Source organism: Aphanomyces astaci (assembly GCF_000520075.1).
Source record: "Aphanomyces astaci strain APO3 unplaced genomic scaffold supercont1.1, whole genome shotgun sequence".
NCBI lineage: Eukaryota > Oomycota > Saprolegniomycetes > Saprolegniales > Verrucalvaceae > Aphanomyces > Aphanomyces astaci.
Genome location: NW_009798264.1, coordinates 1,466,046 through 1,482,041, shown reverse-complemented (window position 1 = coordinate 1,482,041; position 15,996 = coordinate 1,466,046). Strand labels below are relative to the sequence as shown.

At 50.9% G+C, this 15,996-nt stretch overlaps 6 protein-coding genes across 8 annotated transcripts; 4 read left to right on the top strand and 2 right to left on the bottom strand.

Moving 5' to 3' along the window:
* Positions 1–127: 127 nt before the first annotated feature.
* Positions 128–1,985, top strand: H257_00500. Of its 2 annotated transcripts, XM_009823223.1 has the most exons (13): positions 128–209; positions 260–551; positions 591–678; positions 729–778; positions 825–869; positions 912–998; positions 1,041–1,117; positions 1,168–1,225; positions 1,277–1,353; positions 1,399–1,465; positions 1,517–1,645; positions 1,702–1,733; positions 1,778–1,985. In XM_009823223.1, exons 1-13 carry the CDS (start codon positions 190–192, stop codon positions 1,860–1,862), a joined length of 1,107 nt encoding a protein of 368 aa, XP_009821525.1. In that variant the 5' UTR covers positions 128–189; the 3' UTR covers positions 1,863–1,985. The 2 variants fall into 2 exon arrangements, with proteins under 2 accessions (XP_009821525.1, XP_009821526.1); XM_009823224.1 differs by having other exon boundaries at positions 128–551.
* A 137-nt stretch (positions 1,986–2,122) lies between these two features.
* Positions 2,123–4,906, top strand: H257_00499. Of its 2 annotated transcripts, XM_009823221.1 has the most exons (8): positions 2,123–2,931; positions 2,984–3,091; positions 3,147–3,251; positions 3,307–3,512; positions 3,561–3,750; positions 3,793–4,167; positions 4,452–4,550; positions 4,615–4,906. In XM_009823221.1, the coding sequence occupies exons 1-8, from the start codon at positions 2,152–2,154 to the stop codon at positions 4,798–4,800; spliced, it is 2,049 nt and encodes a 682-aa protein (XP_009821523.1). In that variant the 5' UTR covers positions 2,123–2,151; the 3' UTR covers positions 4,801–4,906. The 2 variants fall into 2 exon arrangements, with proteins under 2 accessions (XP_009821523.1, XP_009821524.1); XM_009823222.1 differs by having other exon boundaries at positions 3,561–4,167.
* Positions 4,907–6,256: 1,350 nt separating this feature from the next.
* On the top strand, positions 6,257–8,804 carry H257_00498 (hypothetical protein). Its single transcript, XM_009823220.1, has 7 exons — positions 6,257–6,353; positions 6,409–6,537; positions 6,604–6,790; positions 6,839–7,105; positions 7,162–7,525; positions 7,641–7,702; positions 7,751–8,804. Coding segments are annotated over exons 1-7 (1,116 nt in total). The 5' UTR covers positions 6,257–6,351; the 3' UTR covers positions 7,856–8,804.
* Positions 7,107–8,804, bottom strand: H257_00497 (hypothetical protein). Its single transcript, XM_009823219.1, has 2 exons — positions 7,465–8,804; positions 7,107–7,412 (listed from the first exon to the last, which is right to left on the bottom strand). Exon 1 carries the CDS (start codon positions 8,705–8,707, stop codon positions 7,895–7,897), a length of 813 nt encoding a protein of 270 aa, XP_009821521.1. The 5' UTR covers positions 8,708–8,804; the 3' UTR covers positions 7,107–7,412; positions 7,465–7,894.
* A 1,111-nt stretch (positions 8,805–9,915) lies between these two features.
* On the top strand, positions 9,916–12,182 carry H257_00496 (hypothetical protein). The gene has a single exon (XM_009823218.1). It carries the CDS (start codon positions 10,731–10,733, stop codon positions 11,211–11,213), a length of 483 nt encoding a protein of 160 aa, XP_009821520.1. The 5' UTR covers positions 9,916–10,730; the 3' UTR covers positions 11,214–12,182.
* A 1,039-nt stretch (positions 12,183–13,221) lies between these two features.
* Positions 13,222–15,287, bottom strand: H257_00495 (hypothetical protein). Its single transcript, XM_009823217.1, has 4 exons — positions 15,110–15,287; positions 14,589–15,055; positions 14,249–14,539; positions 13,222–14,175 (listed from the first exon to the last, which is right to left on the bottom strand). The coding sequence occupies exons 1-4, from the start codon at positions 15,277–15,279 to the stop codon at positions 13,388–13,390; spliced, it is 1,716 nt and encodes a 571-aa protein (XP_009821519.1). The 5' UTR covers positions 15,280–15,287; the 3' UTR covers positions 13,222–13,387.
* Between the last annotated feature and the right edge of the window lie 709 nt (positions 15,288–15,996).

Genomic DNA, 15,996 nt, shown 5'->3' with positions numbered 1-15,996 from the left:
GAAGAATGAACTGACCAATCAAAATGTGTGGTCAATAAAACCAACATATCTTTATAGCCAATGAAATGGCGCCACTGTACGCACTTAGGCGGATCGATCTTCGCGCGCAAATTTGAAAAGATATCTCAAACGGCACAGCATTTCAGTACTTGCCGTGGTCCAGGGAAGCAAGCAACAAGAACATTTACTATGAGCGTCCAAGTGAAGAAGTGAGTGAGCGCACACCATGGAACTTGTGAGGTTCCACATGTCTGTGTAGAGAGAAGGCAACCAAGAAGGCAATGGCAAAAGAAGTTGTCAAGGAAGTCTCCGCCGTCCAAGAGCCTGCCGTAGTCAGCGACGATGAAGGCAACGAAGACGATACCGCGCTATCATACGAACGCATTGAAGTTCTTCAAGATGCTGGAATCAATGCGACAGATATTGCGAAGCTCAAGGAAGATGGATTTGCAACAGTTGGCCAGTTGTTTCAAGTGTCCATGAAGCGCCTGTTGCAAGTCAAAGGTGTGAGTGAAGCTAAAGCTGAAAAGTTGATTCAAGCAGCAAAAAAGGTATGACTTCATGAAAACAGCATACATTACGCCTTGTAGATTGTCGGTGAAAAGAGTGGATTTATGTCTGCAAGCACATTGCTGACCAACAACAAGCAAAAGTATTTCATCACGACTGGATCGAAACGTAACCTTCCCTACACATTTTGCAGCAATACGACTAATCTTATGGTGCAGAATTTGACATGCTACTTGGTGGCGGGATCGAGACTATGTCAATGACGGAGGTGAACGCTCAACTGCTACGTTATCGATCTCACAGATGTCAAATAGGTCCACGGAGAGTTTCGAACAGGAAAGACCCAATTATGCCACACAGTATGTATAATACTGCTTGTCTCTTATGCTAATGTTTTGTAGCTTTGTGTCACCGCACAATTGCCGCGATCCCAAGGCGGGGGAGCAGGAAAAGTCGCCATCGTCGACACGGAAGGTTCCTTCCGACCGGTAATTTCGGTTCACCAACAATTCTTGATCAGTTCTATCTAGCAACGAGTTGCAGAAATTGCCAAGACACGATACGATTTGGATGCAAAGGATGTCTTAGACAACATCATTGTTGCAAGGTACTTCGAAGTATTCTCATCCTCAGCTGCTGTATTTGAACTTGCATTAGGGCGCATAGCCACGATGCTCAAATGGACATGGTTTTGAAGCTCGGAGTTTTGTTTGCGGTAATTATGTACTAGTAATTGCTAGCAACTGTTGAGCTAACATATAAACAGGATCCCGAACGTGGCCCCTTTCGGCTTCTCATCATCGATTCAATCACCGCATTGTTTCGTACCGATTTTTCTGGACGGTAAGTTACGTGCACCAGTGCGGTTCCCACTAGTCTCCATTGTAGTGGGGAGCTGAGCGAAAGACAACAGCGCTTGAACGTCCACCTGCAACGGCTCGTTAAACACGCAGAGGTACGTTTTTTGTGCTTATATCTGACTCACGTAGATGACTGCTTGTCGTAGGAATTTAACATTGCGGTTCTGGTGGTTAATCAAGTGATGGCCGATCCTGGTGCAAACGCCATGTTTGGCCCTGTCCTGAAGCCTGTTGGTGGACATGTCATCTCTCATGCATGTCATACTCGAGTCTTGGTAAGACGCCTCGCTATTCAAAACTTGATCATCATTGGCCTGACTTGTGTTTGTAGATGAAGAAGGGCCGAGGCGATAATCGAATTTGGTGGGGTAAAGCTTGGCTTTTGGATGCTAATTCTATGTGTATAGCAAAGTTATTGACAGTCCGTGCATGCCAGAGGCTGAATGCACTATCCAACTGGCTGCCGGTGGCGTTTGCGACGCCGACGAGTAGATGTTTCCAGGCTAACTCGCTCGCCCAACATGCTCCTTTTTTATTTTCTTCTCGCCACTCGAAACGCGCCAAATTCCTCGTCCTTCTCGAACGAAATCCTGATTTATACACTTTCGAGCACTTTATATATTTATCACTTGATCTTTTTAAGTTAAGGCATCGACGATAAACGGAATTCCAACCTCCACAATTTAATTTGTTTGGTGCATCCAGGACAAATGGAATTAAAATAGCCCTGGCCAACCTCCACAATCTAATTTGTTTGGTGTGGTCAAGTGTTGCCGAAGCAATGATCACCGACATCGCAGCTCGATCTATGTTGCGGTCGGGGCTGTGGAAGCAAGCATTTCACCACCTTCCGAGAAATCTCCATACTTCGGGACATGCTCTCAATTCCAGTATGAGAATGCAGGGCTTGGTGATGCCGCAGACAGCGGCGGGTCCGCGTCGAAATTTCTTCAACCTTACGGGCCGCAACAACAAGAAGCAGCTCAAGAAGATGGAGCAAGACGCGAACGCGAACCCTGAGGACGCGGGTCGCCAAGTCAAGTTCCTTCAAGCTCTGAACAAGGACTACCCAGCGTTGGTCGTCCGTCGCGTGGAAGAAGGCCGGTTCGCACTCTCCCAGGAAGCGTACCGGGAATACATCAAAGCTCTTGTGCGCACCAACCGCATGGACGCCACGGACACGAACCTCCTCTTGGCGAAGATGCAGTCGGCGGCCCCTGCTTCGGCGATTGCCTCGTCAAACGCATCAGCACTCGCGACCAGTGGCGCGCCGCTTTCGTCGGCTTTGGCTGCGGCCCAAGGCCTGTCCCCAAACGAGCCCATGTACGTGTCTATGGTGGATGGAGGGTTCAAGAAGAACCTGTGGCGCACGGCGCGCGTGGTCGCGTTGGGGTTCATGGTCATCTCGGCGTTGACGGCGCTGATTGAAGAAAAGGGGCTCGGGGGCATCGGCGTCAAGTCCAAGGTCACGACGGCGATCGGAAGCGACAAAAAGTTCGCCGACGTCAAGGGCGTGGACGAAGCCAAGGATGAATTGGACGAGATCGTACAGTATCTCAGGGTACAACTGACTTGTATACGTTTCATCCACACGCGAATGATATGGACCGTAGGATCCGGATAAATTTACCCGATTGGGAGGCAACTTGCCCAAGGGAGTGCTCCTCATGGGGCCTCCTGGTACGGGGAAGACGTTGCTAGCGCGTGCAATTGCCGGCGAGGTCTGACGACTTGGTCAACATGGAAATCATGACGGACTATATGGTGCTGTGGTAGGCTGGTGTGCCATTCTTCTACTCGTCGGGCGCGGAGTTCGAAGAAATGTACGTCGGTGTCGGCGCTCGTCGTGTGCGCGATCTGTTTGACGCGGCGAAGAAGAAGGTATGTCAAGAGGGATACCATAGTGAATGGATGGATATACATTGGGTGGTTCTAGGCGCCGTGCATTGTGTTTATCGATGAAATCGACGCCATTGGGGGCACCCGACATTTGAAGGAACAGTCTGCGCTGAAGATGACATTGAACCAACTTCTCGTGGAAATGGACGGGTTTGACCAAAACAAAGGGATCATTGTCATCGGGGCCACGAATTTCCCCGAAAGCCTCGACAATGCGCTCACCCGCCCCGGACGCTTTGACAGGTCCGTGAGCCTCTCAACTGTTCAAACGTTATCTCATATGTTATGTAGACACGTGACCGTCCCGCTTCCCGACATTGCCGGTCGAAAGGACATTTTGGAGCTGTACACGAGCAAAATTCCGTTGGGCAACGACGTCAACCTCGACATTTTGGCCCGCGCGACGCCTGGCATGTCGGGCGCGGAGCTGTCCAACCTGGTCAACGAAGCCACGTTGCGGTCGTCGCTTCTCAACCAAACTGTACTGTGCGATGCATATATCCTCGTTATCATATGTGCATAGGTCGTGGACATGTCTGCATTTGAATTCGCCAAGGACAAATTGCTCATGGGCGCCGAGCGCAAGTCGGCGATCATTTCCCCCGAAAGCGCGCGGTTGACGGCGTACCACGAAGGCGGCCACGCGCTCGTGGCCATCAACACCCCTGGCGCCCACCCAGTGTACAAAGCGACCATCATGCCTCGAGGTCAAGCGCTGGGCATGGTCAGCCAACTGCCTGAAGGCGATCAGACTAGCATCACGCGCAAGCAGTTGCTCGCGCGGTTGGACGTGTGTATGGGCGGACGTGTGGCCGAGGAAATGATCTTTGGCAAGGACGAAGTCACCGGCGGGGCGTCGTCGGATATCATGCAGGCGACTCAGTTGGCCCGACAAATGGTGTGTGCTCATTTTTGGATTGTCGTTCTTTTACCCAATATTTGGACTTTTGTGCTGATTCGCCAAATCACACTAATTTCAGTCGCATACACTAATTCGATGTTTCATGGGGCGAAGAGTGGATTTGATTGGCTACTTGATTTGCGATCTGGGTTTTGATTGGTCGTATATCGATTGTCTGCCGATTTGGTGATTCTGCTCATTCGATTGAGCACCCAAACACTCCAATTTCGAATCGACTTGACAAATAGCAGATTATGATTGATGGCTGCTGCTGCCTATAGGTGACCAAGTACGGCATGAGCGACGAAGTTGGGATTGTGTTTCACGACTTGAAAGGCAACGACACATCCGCTGCCACCCGCACGTTGATTGACAATGAGGTACGACGCCCTCCACTTCGAGATCAAGTTCGCTTTGTAACGTCATCACATAATGGTGGAGTAGGTCCGAAAGTTGTGCGATGCGTCATACAAGCGGGCGTCCAGCATCCTTATGAAGAATCGCTCCGATTTGGAGACGTTGGCGAAAGCGTTGCTGGAGTATGAGACGCTCTCGGGCCAGGAAATCACCGACATCTTGCGCGGCGTCAAGCTGAACCGCTCCAAGGAGATCAAGAAAGCCAAGCAGTAGTGACCTTTATATCCGGATAATGCAACCCGGAAAACGTCGTGTGTATCCGGATCACCTATCCGGTCGATTTGAATCCTTGGCATTTGCAGAATTTTGCGCGCGCGCGATCATGAGCTCGGACAAGATGACCCAGGATCTAATCCGCGCGTGAGTCGTCCATGCATGCCCTCTTCCTTTGTAGTCCAGAGCTCATGGAGAATGGTACAGGGATCTACCCCACTTCCTCGTGCAAGTGGCGCAGCTACAAGTGCTCCAGGAACACACGGCCGCAACCCTCCGCCACAGAAACGAGAAAATTCAGTCCCTCGAGCTGCAGCTGTCCAATCTGCAAAACGAGTACCTCTCGGTGACCCTTACGCAACCCACACACCCCCAAGAGACAAAGTACATGCTTTTGACCTGCCTTCAAGCATTGTCGTATTCCCTTGCGCATGGACAACCTTTGAATCCAACAACGCAAATACCAGTTTTGCATGCCGTTGACGAAATTGTCCAAGAAATGGTACTGTACGTCCCACTTGACACACTCGTTCAACGATTGGTGTAGCTGGATGGTGAAGTCGAACAGAAAATACTTCACACCGTGACAGCGACTTTGGGCAACACTCTATGCGATCCGAACAGCCTTCCATTGCCTCCAATCTTTGCAGCTGTTAAAAAGATATGCACCAAGTTGACTCTGATCGTTGGTACCGTGGTGTGCGTTCCAGTATCCCACAATCTGACATGGTGCACGATTCCTAGCGATTATACCCCACTCCATGTTGGACGAAGTGATTCCAGTGCTGTGTCTGATTGGAAAGAGGTGCAAATACCTCATCATGCCGTGTACGATGGCAGCTAACTTCACATACGTAGCACTTGGGGGACGTCCATACTGTTGGAAAGCAACGTGTCGCCGCCATTGCTGACCATTATTCAATGCGGTTAGAGACTTAACACGCACGTCTCGTTCATGCACAACTTCTCGTAGACACGTTGAAAAGCACGATCCCAGCCCCGACATATTTCAAGCTGTTGACCCTTTTGTACCACTTGCTTCAAGCATCGTCGTTTGCGGCCATGAAGCACCAATCCCAGGACACGACATTTCGCATGTTCAAACTGTACGTGTAACGTTATTGCAGTGGAATTTTGACTTACAATAGTGTGATTGTCTCCAGACTGACAAGCAATGGAAACCGTCGGGTGGTGGAGTTGGTACGTTGGTGGTGTTTGCGTTCAACTCTCAACACGGCGACGAACTTTGTAGGCACGCAAAATGCTGGAAGGCTATCGTCACGCCAGCCTATAATCCTTATGCAATCTCGTGGCCAAGTATCAACCGACTTCTGTCCCCTATTTTGCCGACGAATAATAGCACCAGAGCGGGCCGTTGAAATACTACCGACTTCAGCATTTATCTTAATTTGTCCAATCGAAACACCTAATTTGATACTTCGAAGTAGAAAGTTCTATTTTTAGCCCTCTTGTGGGCATATATACCTTGCGACGCAAGCCACAATATCTTCACATTCGACTGCGCTTCCTCGCGTGGACGGAACAGCCACGATGTAAGATGATTGCTCATGGCAACATGCAGCATATGCTCATGACGTTGTCGTTCAGGTCAGGAGTAGCAAGGTCTGTGGATACCACGACGAACAACCTACCTCCCCCGCCCATCGTAACATCGCCTCGGGCGGTTGCATACCCCGTCGCTTCCATCGACAGATATGGGTTTCTCCTTGCCGACAAGTACGAATGTCGCGCATATCTCTCTCTCTTTCGCATGTCATAATGTCATGGATGCTTGTCGTCCAGACGATTCTCTCCTCGAGTGAACGAAGCCGTCAAGTCGCGTACCAGTCATCCCCATCACCACCCGTCGTCCGACACGGTGTGGCTGGAGAACCGACGGACTCAAAAGTGGATCGCCATGACGGGGGGCGTGGATATTGAAGACTGGGAGCGCACCAAGCAAAAACAGGCGGCCAAACTCAAGTCCAGAGTACGACAAACCCTCCACTTTCTCCCTATTTTGATCCCGTGTGGGTAGGTCCGCAAGGGCATTCCGGACGCCATCCGCGGCATCGCGTGGCCCCATTTGGCTGGCTCGAGCCTCATGATGAAGAACAATCCGTGTATGTACCGCGACTTGCTGGCGACGCCGCACGCCCCCTGCGAGGATACGATCTCCCGTGACATCGGCCGCACCTTCCCCAAGCACCACCTGTTCAAGGACGCCACGTCGTTGGGCCAAGGAGCGTTAATGAACGTTCTGCGCGCGTACTCGGTGTACGACCCGAACGTCGGCTACTGCCAAGTATGTCAACACCACAATGCTTAACCACGACATGTCCCATACATTGATTGTATCAGGGCATGGGGTTCATTTCGGCGCTGTTCCTCAGCTACATGCCGGAAGAGCAAACGTTTTGGCACGTCGTGGCCTGTCTGAACCAAAAGAAGTACGGCATGGCCGACATGTACCGCCCAGGCATGCCCCGCGTCATGGAGATCATGTGGACCTTTGACCAGTCCATGAAGCAGTACCTCCCCAAGCTCGCAGACCACTTGGACGCCGAGGGACTGCATCCCACCATGTACGCCACGCAGTGGTTCGTCACGCTCTACTCGTACTCGTTTCCGTTTGAGTTTGTCACGCGAGTGTGGGACATATACCTCCACGAGGGCTGGAAGATTGTGTATCGCGTGGCGTTGGCGCTGCTCACTGTGTCCGAGAGTACGTGTGTGTTCTTCTATCAAGGGATGATTCCAGTATCGAAACCCATGTGTTCGTTTTTACTATAACAAGGGGATGTTCTTGTATCGAGATTGAATTTTCTGAAATTGCGCAGAAACCCTGCTGGACGCGTCGTTTGAAAAGATCATGGAATTTTTCCGCGATTTGCCCACTTCGGTAAGAATGGATACGAAGATAGACAGCAAAGGTCACATGCAAGTGCAGGTGCACACGGCGGAAGTGCTGGCCGTGGCGTTGGAGATTCCCTTGACCACGAAGCAACTAACCGCTTGGCACGACGAATACCAGAGTTCCCAAACACCCCACTAAGCTTAACTCACTCCAGGACTTATTGTAAAATCCATCGAGTTACTTGGCAAATCTTGCCTTCAGTCGAGGGAGTCCGACGAGGCCCCCGACGGCCACGACGATGAGCTGGACGGTCGTGGCCGTGTCGATGATGTCGCCCTTGGATTGCAACGCGCTGAGAATGAGCCCGGCCTTGCAGCTGAGAAAGTTGTACGGGGTCAAGCCGACCGCGACGGACGCGGCAAACTGCAACAGCGGAATGCCCACATGGGGAGACGACATGTTCATGAACCAGTTGGGGGAGAATGGAAAGATGCGCAGGAAGATCATGTACAGCGTCAGGTCGTCGCGGTGAGCGTCGATGGTCACGCGCATTTGGTGCAACCGCGTCGAGAGGTGCTTTTGGACGAGCTTACCGCCAAACCGAGCCGACAATCCGTACATGAAACATGACCCTAGCGTGTTGTACAAGAGGCACAGGGGAAACCCCACTAGAAGGCCGAAGAGCGCACCGCCGAGTAGGTTCACGAAGATGGTGCCAGGGATCGCCCACGACTGGAGAAACAGGTACAGAAGGCCATGAGCGATGAGGACACGGCCAGGGGAGTGCGCCGTGATGTCACGCAGTTCCTGGCCCAGTTCTTTCGCCACAAGCAACGAGGTTGGGAAGCGAATCTTGGCGGCATCTTCGGCACTGAGGTCGTGAAGAATGAGAAAGTAGATGGACGTCCCAACCGCGATGAGGGACATGAGGAAGATCACGACTAGGGAGACTACATCTGGTGCGACGATGATGGTGCTCTTGCTCTCTTCTGTCGATGGCGCTTGTGACGACGGGGCTTGGGTCGAGGGGATCCGTTGACGCAGGTCCATCTCCCTTGCTTTCCGGCCTCACAAGATCACTTACGCCTTCAACTTCGCTCACGGAATCCGGAAAATACAGTTATCCGGATGGTTTATCATGCAGATTGTAACCGACATGTAACTTCTGATGTGTGTCATCATCAAATCGCAGATCTGTCAGTTACAATCACTTCAAGGCAACGAAAGTATTTTGAAAGGAATGCCACTGAGAGGCTGACCCGGCCAGGGATGTTGACCATAGTAACCTCGTCCTTGACGTGCACTTCGTTATGTATTATCCCGCCAGAATCTCGTCCCTAGGTTTCAATAGTACAGTCCTTTCAACGGCATCGAAAGGTAATGCTGGCTCGCATAATACTCCAGTTGCCATTTTTGTTATCGCTACCTAAGTGTTGGCACAGGCGTTTGTGTACAGTTGCCACCGCAACTTCGTCATGCTGACGTTTGAGGGGAACATCTGCCGCCGTCGGAACGTCGTCCATCGATGATGACAATCGATGCGGTGTGTAATAGAATCAACACTTCGTGATGGAGTCAACCATACCACCTCCGCCAGTCACAAATGCATTGGCCTGCTATTCGTGTTGCACGTGTTGTGTTCGCATCAATAGGGACATTGTCCTAGTGGGTAGCTCAATTGGTTTGCCAAGCGGTGACGAGTCGTTCACGCTCGTTCATGAGTAGTTGAAGCGCACCGATGGACGAGTAGTCGATCTTGGCGATGCCAACGTATGAGAGGGACTACTAACTTACTAGGATGAAAATTCCAAAAACCAACTACTGCAACGTAGTAGTGGTCCTTTTACCTGTCTACTCCGGAGTTGGCAGTTACATGAAACTGGTGCAGGGATGCCACCAAGTTGCAGACTTGGCTACCATGCTGTCCAGTAGCGTCGTCCATGCGTGAAGTCGGTGCTTCGTTGTCCAGCTCCGGTGGGTTGGTAGGTGCTGCATCATGTGCGTGCTGGTCGATCCGCACAGTCTGCCCAACCTTGTCTGATGTGTCGCAGAGTGACATGCATGAGATAACGTTACGTGCACAGCTGACCCTGTTGAGCGCCGTAGATCTTTCAACCATCAGTCACCTCGACGCATGCTTGCTGTCTCCTGCGGCACAGTTGGTATTGTAGTACTCAGCTGTGCAATGTTGCATGTGAATCACACATATCCATCGATCCACCAACATCCCTTTCCCCCTAGAATACCAGCATGACATATCGTCTTTACTATTCCAGGACTTGCAATTCAAAACCTAGTTGTCTTTGCCTTTCTTACTATCTCCAAACCGTTGGAGCCCACGTTTGCGTCCAGTCGCCGCTGCAAACTCGTCATGTTCGCGTTTGAGGGGAATGAGTAGTGCGGGGCGAACGGGGCCCGTGCATGGCTGGTGGACCGGTGCTTGCAACACTCGAGGTGCTGCGTAGTAGAATCCACTCCTCGTGATGGTGTCAACCACACCGCCTCCACCAGTCGCCAGGGCCTGGGCCAGCCATTCGTGTTGCACGCGTTGTGTTCGCATCATGTCTGTGCACTGAGGGAGCCATGCAAAGTACAACACGTTAAACAGTTCCGTGTACCCTCCATGTAGTCGCGTGGCCAAGGCAACCCATTCTTCTCGAGCGTGTCCACGATTCGCAGCGATAATGAGGCAAAGGTGGTCGTGGCTTCGGTCCACAAGGGCCTTGACCACACATTCCGTCAGCACCGCATGCTAGTCCTTGGAGAGCGAGAATGTAGTAGCGCCACCACTCAGCCAAACGTGCAAGAGTTCCTTGAAGGCATCGCTGCTGCCAGTCCACATTTCGTGATGCAGCAGGGCTTGTCGAAAGTGCAAATTGTTGGTGTGGATGAAGTGTGGCAAGTTCAATGTCGGATGCTTGCTGATCGTGTGGACAATCCCGAGCAGGAGTGTAGGCGTCATGACGCCACCACGTCCATGTTGGCGAACGACGCGCTCAATGTCCAAGTTGGTCGTACTGGGTAGGGCCACCCACCGTCGAAACAAGAGCAAAAACCCATCGGTCCATTCGGCATGAAACGCTTGCTCCAGAACTTGCTTCGCCACGGCAAACTCGTCCTTGGCCACGACGTATGCAAGCACGGAAAGGGCACGACTTTCAACGGCGATTGCAAATGTCGACGAGAGTTTCAGACCACTGAAACTGTCCACGAATCGAACCGTGTCAATGTCATCACGTTCGCACGCATGTTTCACAATGGGGCTCTGAAGGAAGACTCGGGGGACCAATGCTGGATTCACAAACGGCACCAGCCACTGGACGACCTCCAAACAGCAGTCCATCCTGGACACGGCCGCGCGGAGGCAGTCGTAGTTGGCCTGCCGACGCGCCGCGGGGGTCATGGGGGGCAGCCACTTGGCCAACAGATGAAGCACGAGCGCCGATGGAGCATGTGCGACGGTGTTTTCGAGTGCCCCGAAACGAGCTTCCAAGTGATCGCCACCCCATTTGTCCACGAATTCGAGCATCGGAACCATCTCTTCGTCATAACTTGAGCCGAATTGCCACTCGTACATGATCAAGCAGCTTTGAATCCCGCGGAGATTGCCATCTTCTTGCATGCGACTGGCAATGCAAGCCATGACGTCCCAGTTGACCCAACATTTCCACACTTTGGCAAGGCACGACTCTTTGTCCTTCGCCGAGAGGAATGGAGCCCAAACGCCCCACAGCCACACGAATTCGTCGAAACAAGCCTCTTCAAGGGCATTTTGAAGGCAGGTCAGAGCACACGACTTTCTTGGCGACAGCTCCGACATGGTGACGTGGCTGTGCAGAAACTTGGCCAGATCCAAGTGGCCCACGGACGCAGCCAAGCTCATAACGTTTCCCAGAATGGAAGTGTCCATTGTTCCTGCAAAGTACGCAAACACATCGCGACGTCGTAGAACCACCGGTCACTTTGAAACACTTTGGTCGCTTCAACTTTGTAGTCGAGTGCGTCGAGCACGTCGAGACGGAGAGCGTGAGTCGCAGTCTTGATGACTGACGTGCGACTTGGCGGGTTGTACCCAGCTTGTCTAAGGTATCGTACCATCGACACATGCCCACCAGCAAGGGCCACGTTGAGCAGCACGCCACATGATGCAAACAGATCCGTGAGTAGGTTTTGGTCTTGGACGAGGAATGTCATGATGTCCACGCGATCATTGTACACGGCATACACCAACACTGCTCGAGGCAACGTTGGGATGGCGATGAACAGTTCTGGCATGCGATGGAGGCCGTTGGCACTGAGCCATGGGGTCAACGCAGACGTGAGTTCGATACAGAAACCTTCGAAGAATACGGTGGCGCATTGGTCTTCTACGTCATCGGGCTATAGGTGGGCAAGGAGGATGTCTTCACGCACACCCGGCTGGAAGGAGCAGATCGTCACCAAGACGTCCGTCGTCAGCGCCGCCTGCACAACTGACACGGCCATCCAGCTCTAGTGGATAGGAAGGCAATAATAACTGATTTGGTGCGCTTCAAATGTCGTAGGGCACCAGTCATCGGCAATGACACCAGTCATGTACTAAGTAAGCCAATAGAAATACCCGAATACCTCTTATTGGTCAAAATGTAGTTCTTCAAGAATTAGTGCCCCTTATAAATTAGAGGTTGGACCAGGCAATTTTGTGTTGATCCTACAGAAGTCATTACTGTAGCAGTTAATACCCATTCTAAACACATATTCCTTTGATAGCTAATATGATGACAGCATCCTGAGAACTAGAGTGTGGAGGATTCAATACATTACACAAGTCTAAAACGTGTGCCGATGACTGGTACGCTACTTTTGAAAATCCTTACTGCATGTGTTGACTATTTAAATTGATATCCTTTGAACCTCAATTCATGAGCTGATTCTTGCGATTATTTTGATATTTGTATCACCTCAATATGTGTTGTAGTCAACGAGAAATCGACGAACAAAGTAAGCAAAGAGCGATGCTGATGGCTGGTGCCCCACGTTACGTTTATACAGTATTGCACAAATTATTTATTATTTATAGCAGTGTATCGAACCATACAAACAGTTATTATCAATACCAGTACCTGTAATAGTAAATCTAAATACGTCTTCCATATCGTGATATTTCTCAATAATATTTCGACAGAGACCGAGATATTCTTAATTACTGGTACGCACTATTAATAGGCTGTCGAAATAGAGTTTTTCGAACCATTTTATTCGCGATACTCGACCGAAATTAGATTTGAGGAGGGGGTGCAATCGAATCGCGCCAACCAAACCGATCCACAATCGATCTGATTGGTTGAATTTCATTAAGAAGGTTTTGATTGGTTAATAATTTTGAGCTCATCTGAAGTAGCCAATCAAATCGATTTAAATTCCAACGAGAAACCACGCCACAACACGAAATTTCACTCGAAAGCACAATAAAGATAAACTCCAACTGTACTCCAACTAAGCTTAACAGTATTTTCTAGGGAATATATCGCAATATTCCGTGTCACTCGTCAAATGTCCTTTGACACAAATGGAATGCAATAGTACTCCAATCGGCTTTATTTTATTAGCGTCGGTGGTTTAACGCAGTTAACCAAGAATCACGAAATGCACAATAATATGATGTACTGCAGTGTTTAGTTGACTGTGCGCATCCATCAACAATCATAATGCGTGCGAACCAACCACTTCACCGTACATATCATTTGTAACTCAGTGCAGCAGCGATGCCACCAATTCTTTGACCAGGCCAGACATGTTGTCCGCAGCAGCATCGTCCATGCATGAACTCGGCGCTTCGTTGTGTTTGGCAAGCAATGCCTCCAATGCCATCCACTTGGCATTCCACAGCTGAATCGCCCCTGCGCTCATGTCGTCCAATTCTCGGCCTTGAGTGGCCGCCGCCGCCACCAGCTCATCGATGCTGGTCTGCATCAACGCATGCTTTGTCGACGAGCAGAATGATGACGCTGATGACGTAATCAAGCGCAGCGGGGCCACCAACGCCAAGCGATACAGAGGCTGTGTTGCGGCTCGGAGCCCCAAGGTCGCCCACAGCTTGACACTGTACAGGTCCGGTGGATTATTGGTCGTGGTGGTTGCTCCATCATGTGCGTACAAGTCGATTCGCGCAGTCTGCCGAAACTTGTCTGCGCTCTGGGTGGCTACAATGCCAATATCCTTGTTCGGAGTGATAGACTGTCGCAGATGGGAGGACGACGTCGTAACCACGTGATGCCACGTCATGTGGGTGAAGGTGTCATGCAACGGCAACAATTGCGTCGCCGTCGGCATGGTCCTTGGTGCGGTGTGTGCAAGGTGGACGTGGAACGTGGGGTTGTCGTCCCCATCCGCTGACAAGCCCCCCTCCAAGTCTGACGCCACGAGCTGGATCGTTCGATATGGAGTCCACCCTGTGTTCAGGAGGGCTCGCAATGCTGGCAACACTTTGGCCAAAGGGGAATTGGCTGACTGGGGCGTTGACGACGAGGTAGTAGTACCTATGTACGAGTCAGGATGGGCAAACAAGGGGATGATTAACGATCATGAAGTTCGCAACCACGCACGACCTACTGAGAACGACCATGTCCTTGGTTGGGTGCGTGCCTTCCACTGTGGCATGGACGCGATGCTGCGCGAGCACGCGGTGGTTGCATCGACGAGATACGCGTAAGAGCACGTTGGATGATGATCGTAAGTGGGTCAGGATGTCTAGCCCTGATGCACTGGCAATGTGACCAAGTGGAAGTGTCAGGCCTTGGAGGGCTTCCGCAGCGGCGAGGCTGAGGCGGGGGGCACCAGCCGTGGCTGCGTAGCCAGGGGTTAGGTCGAGCGGGACTTCGTAGGATGGGCAGATGGAGATATCTACGTGTTGTTGTGTCAGGAGACCATTAAACGTCACGATGTGACTTACTGCCGTGGTCGACGTTATCGCTTGAAGCCGACGCGTAGAACAAGAGCATAGCCATGTTGTGAGCTTCCGCCAACGCAATGGCGCGACAGTTCTCGGCAAGTAAGCCCAAGGGAGCCAAGGCGATATTCCCAACGAGGGTCGAGTTGATCGGTGCAGCTGAATCTACTAAATGGACAACAGGCGCGAGTATGTCGAGTGGTCTACTGCAGCGGTCCAGTCGACTGGGAACGAGCACGGATGTAGCCAACACGTCGGATGGCTGCTTTGCATCGACTAGATGGAGTTCGTACGATTGAGGCGTCAATTTGATATGCGTGGTCACGGACATTGTCGTGGCAAATCCGTAGCGATGAAACAAGGCTTCAGTTGACATTGAAGGGGGGAAAGAGGTATCATTGGCAGCTGCCCGGTCAATCAATGCAAGGAATGAAAGTTCAGAGCGCGAATACAAGTCTTGACGTGATGACCTAGACGAAGTGAAGGGAGCTCAGTCTTGGTCCAGGCGTAGTCGTGGGACTTACGAGTTCTCGGAATGGGGACGAGTCCATGCCATGTTGAGCTGAAAGAGGAGTATCCCAGCGAGCAACAAGGCGGTTGTCGTGCGATAGATCAAGGCGCGTCGGTCTCCCTTGCCTTCCGCTCTCGTGCCGGGGGCATTTCCGTGGATGGATCCGTACTTGGCCTCAGACATGGTTCAAAATCTTTGTTAATCACTAACGCATGTTTATACGGATACGGATATCGAAAACTTCAACAAGCACCTATCTCCGAAAAAGTGACCATAAATTGGTCATTTACGTTATACTACACACATGTATTGTGTTTTGCTCGTGGATGCTGGTTGTCACGAGTGGGACTACCTGGAGTCATTCAGACTGGGACTTTGGTACTTGTACTCATTCAGACTGGGACTATAGTACTTGGGCTCATGCTGTACCAGTGCGTGGTTGAATAACGCTCATGGATTTCGTTCGGGGTTGTTCCGCCTGGATTAATTCCAAAAACTCTACTACTCTGTCCCAAATTACCTCCACGTTTTACCGCAAAATCATTTTTATTACGAGGATTTATTTAAATTTGTCCTAAATCAGACGGATGATCTTTGTATAGCGTGAACTGCCTCTTGTGAACAAGCAAGTGGTCGAGCCAATTGACCCAAACTTCTTACATGAGCATTGTCGATATAGAGGACGAGGACTGTCACCATGGTTATGGCAGGGATGTCTCCCTGACTCGAGCAGAACCCAAGCGATGAGGACTCATATATGATAATTATATTATAGAGTTTACGTTACCTCTGTATATGAATATTGTAACCCATTTGACCATACATTAATCAAGTCCGATGAGTGATTTTAATTCTCCCCTGTGGAGCAATATTATTTTGATGATAGTGTGTGTGCACATT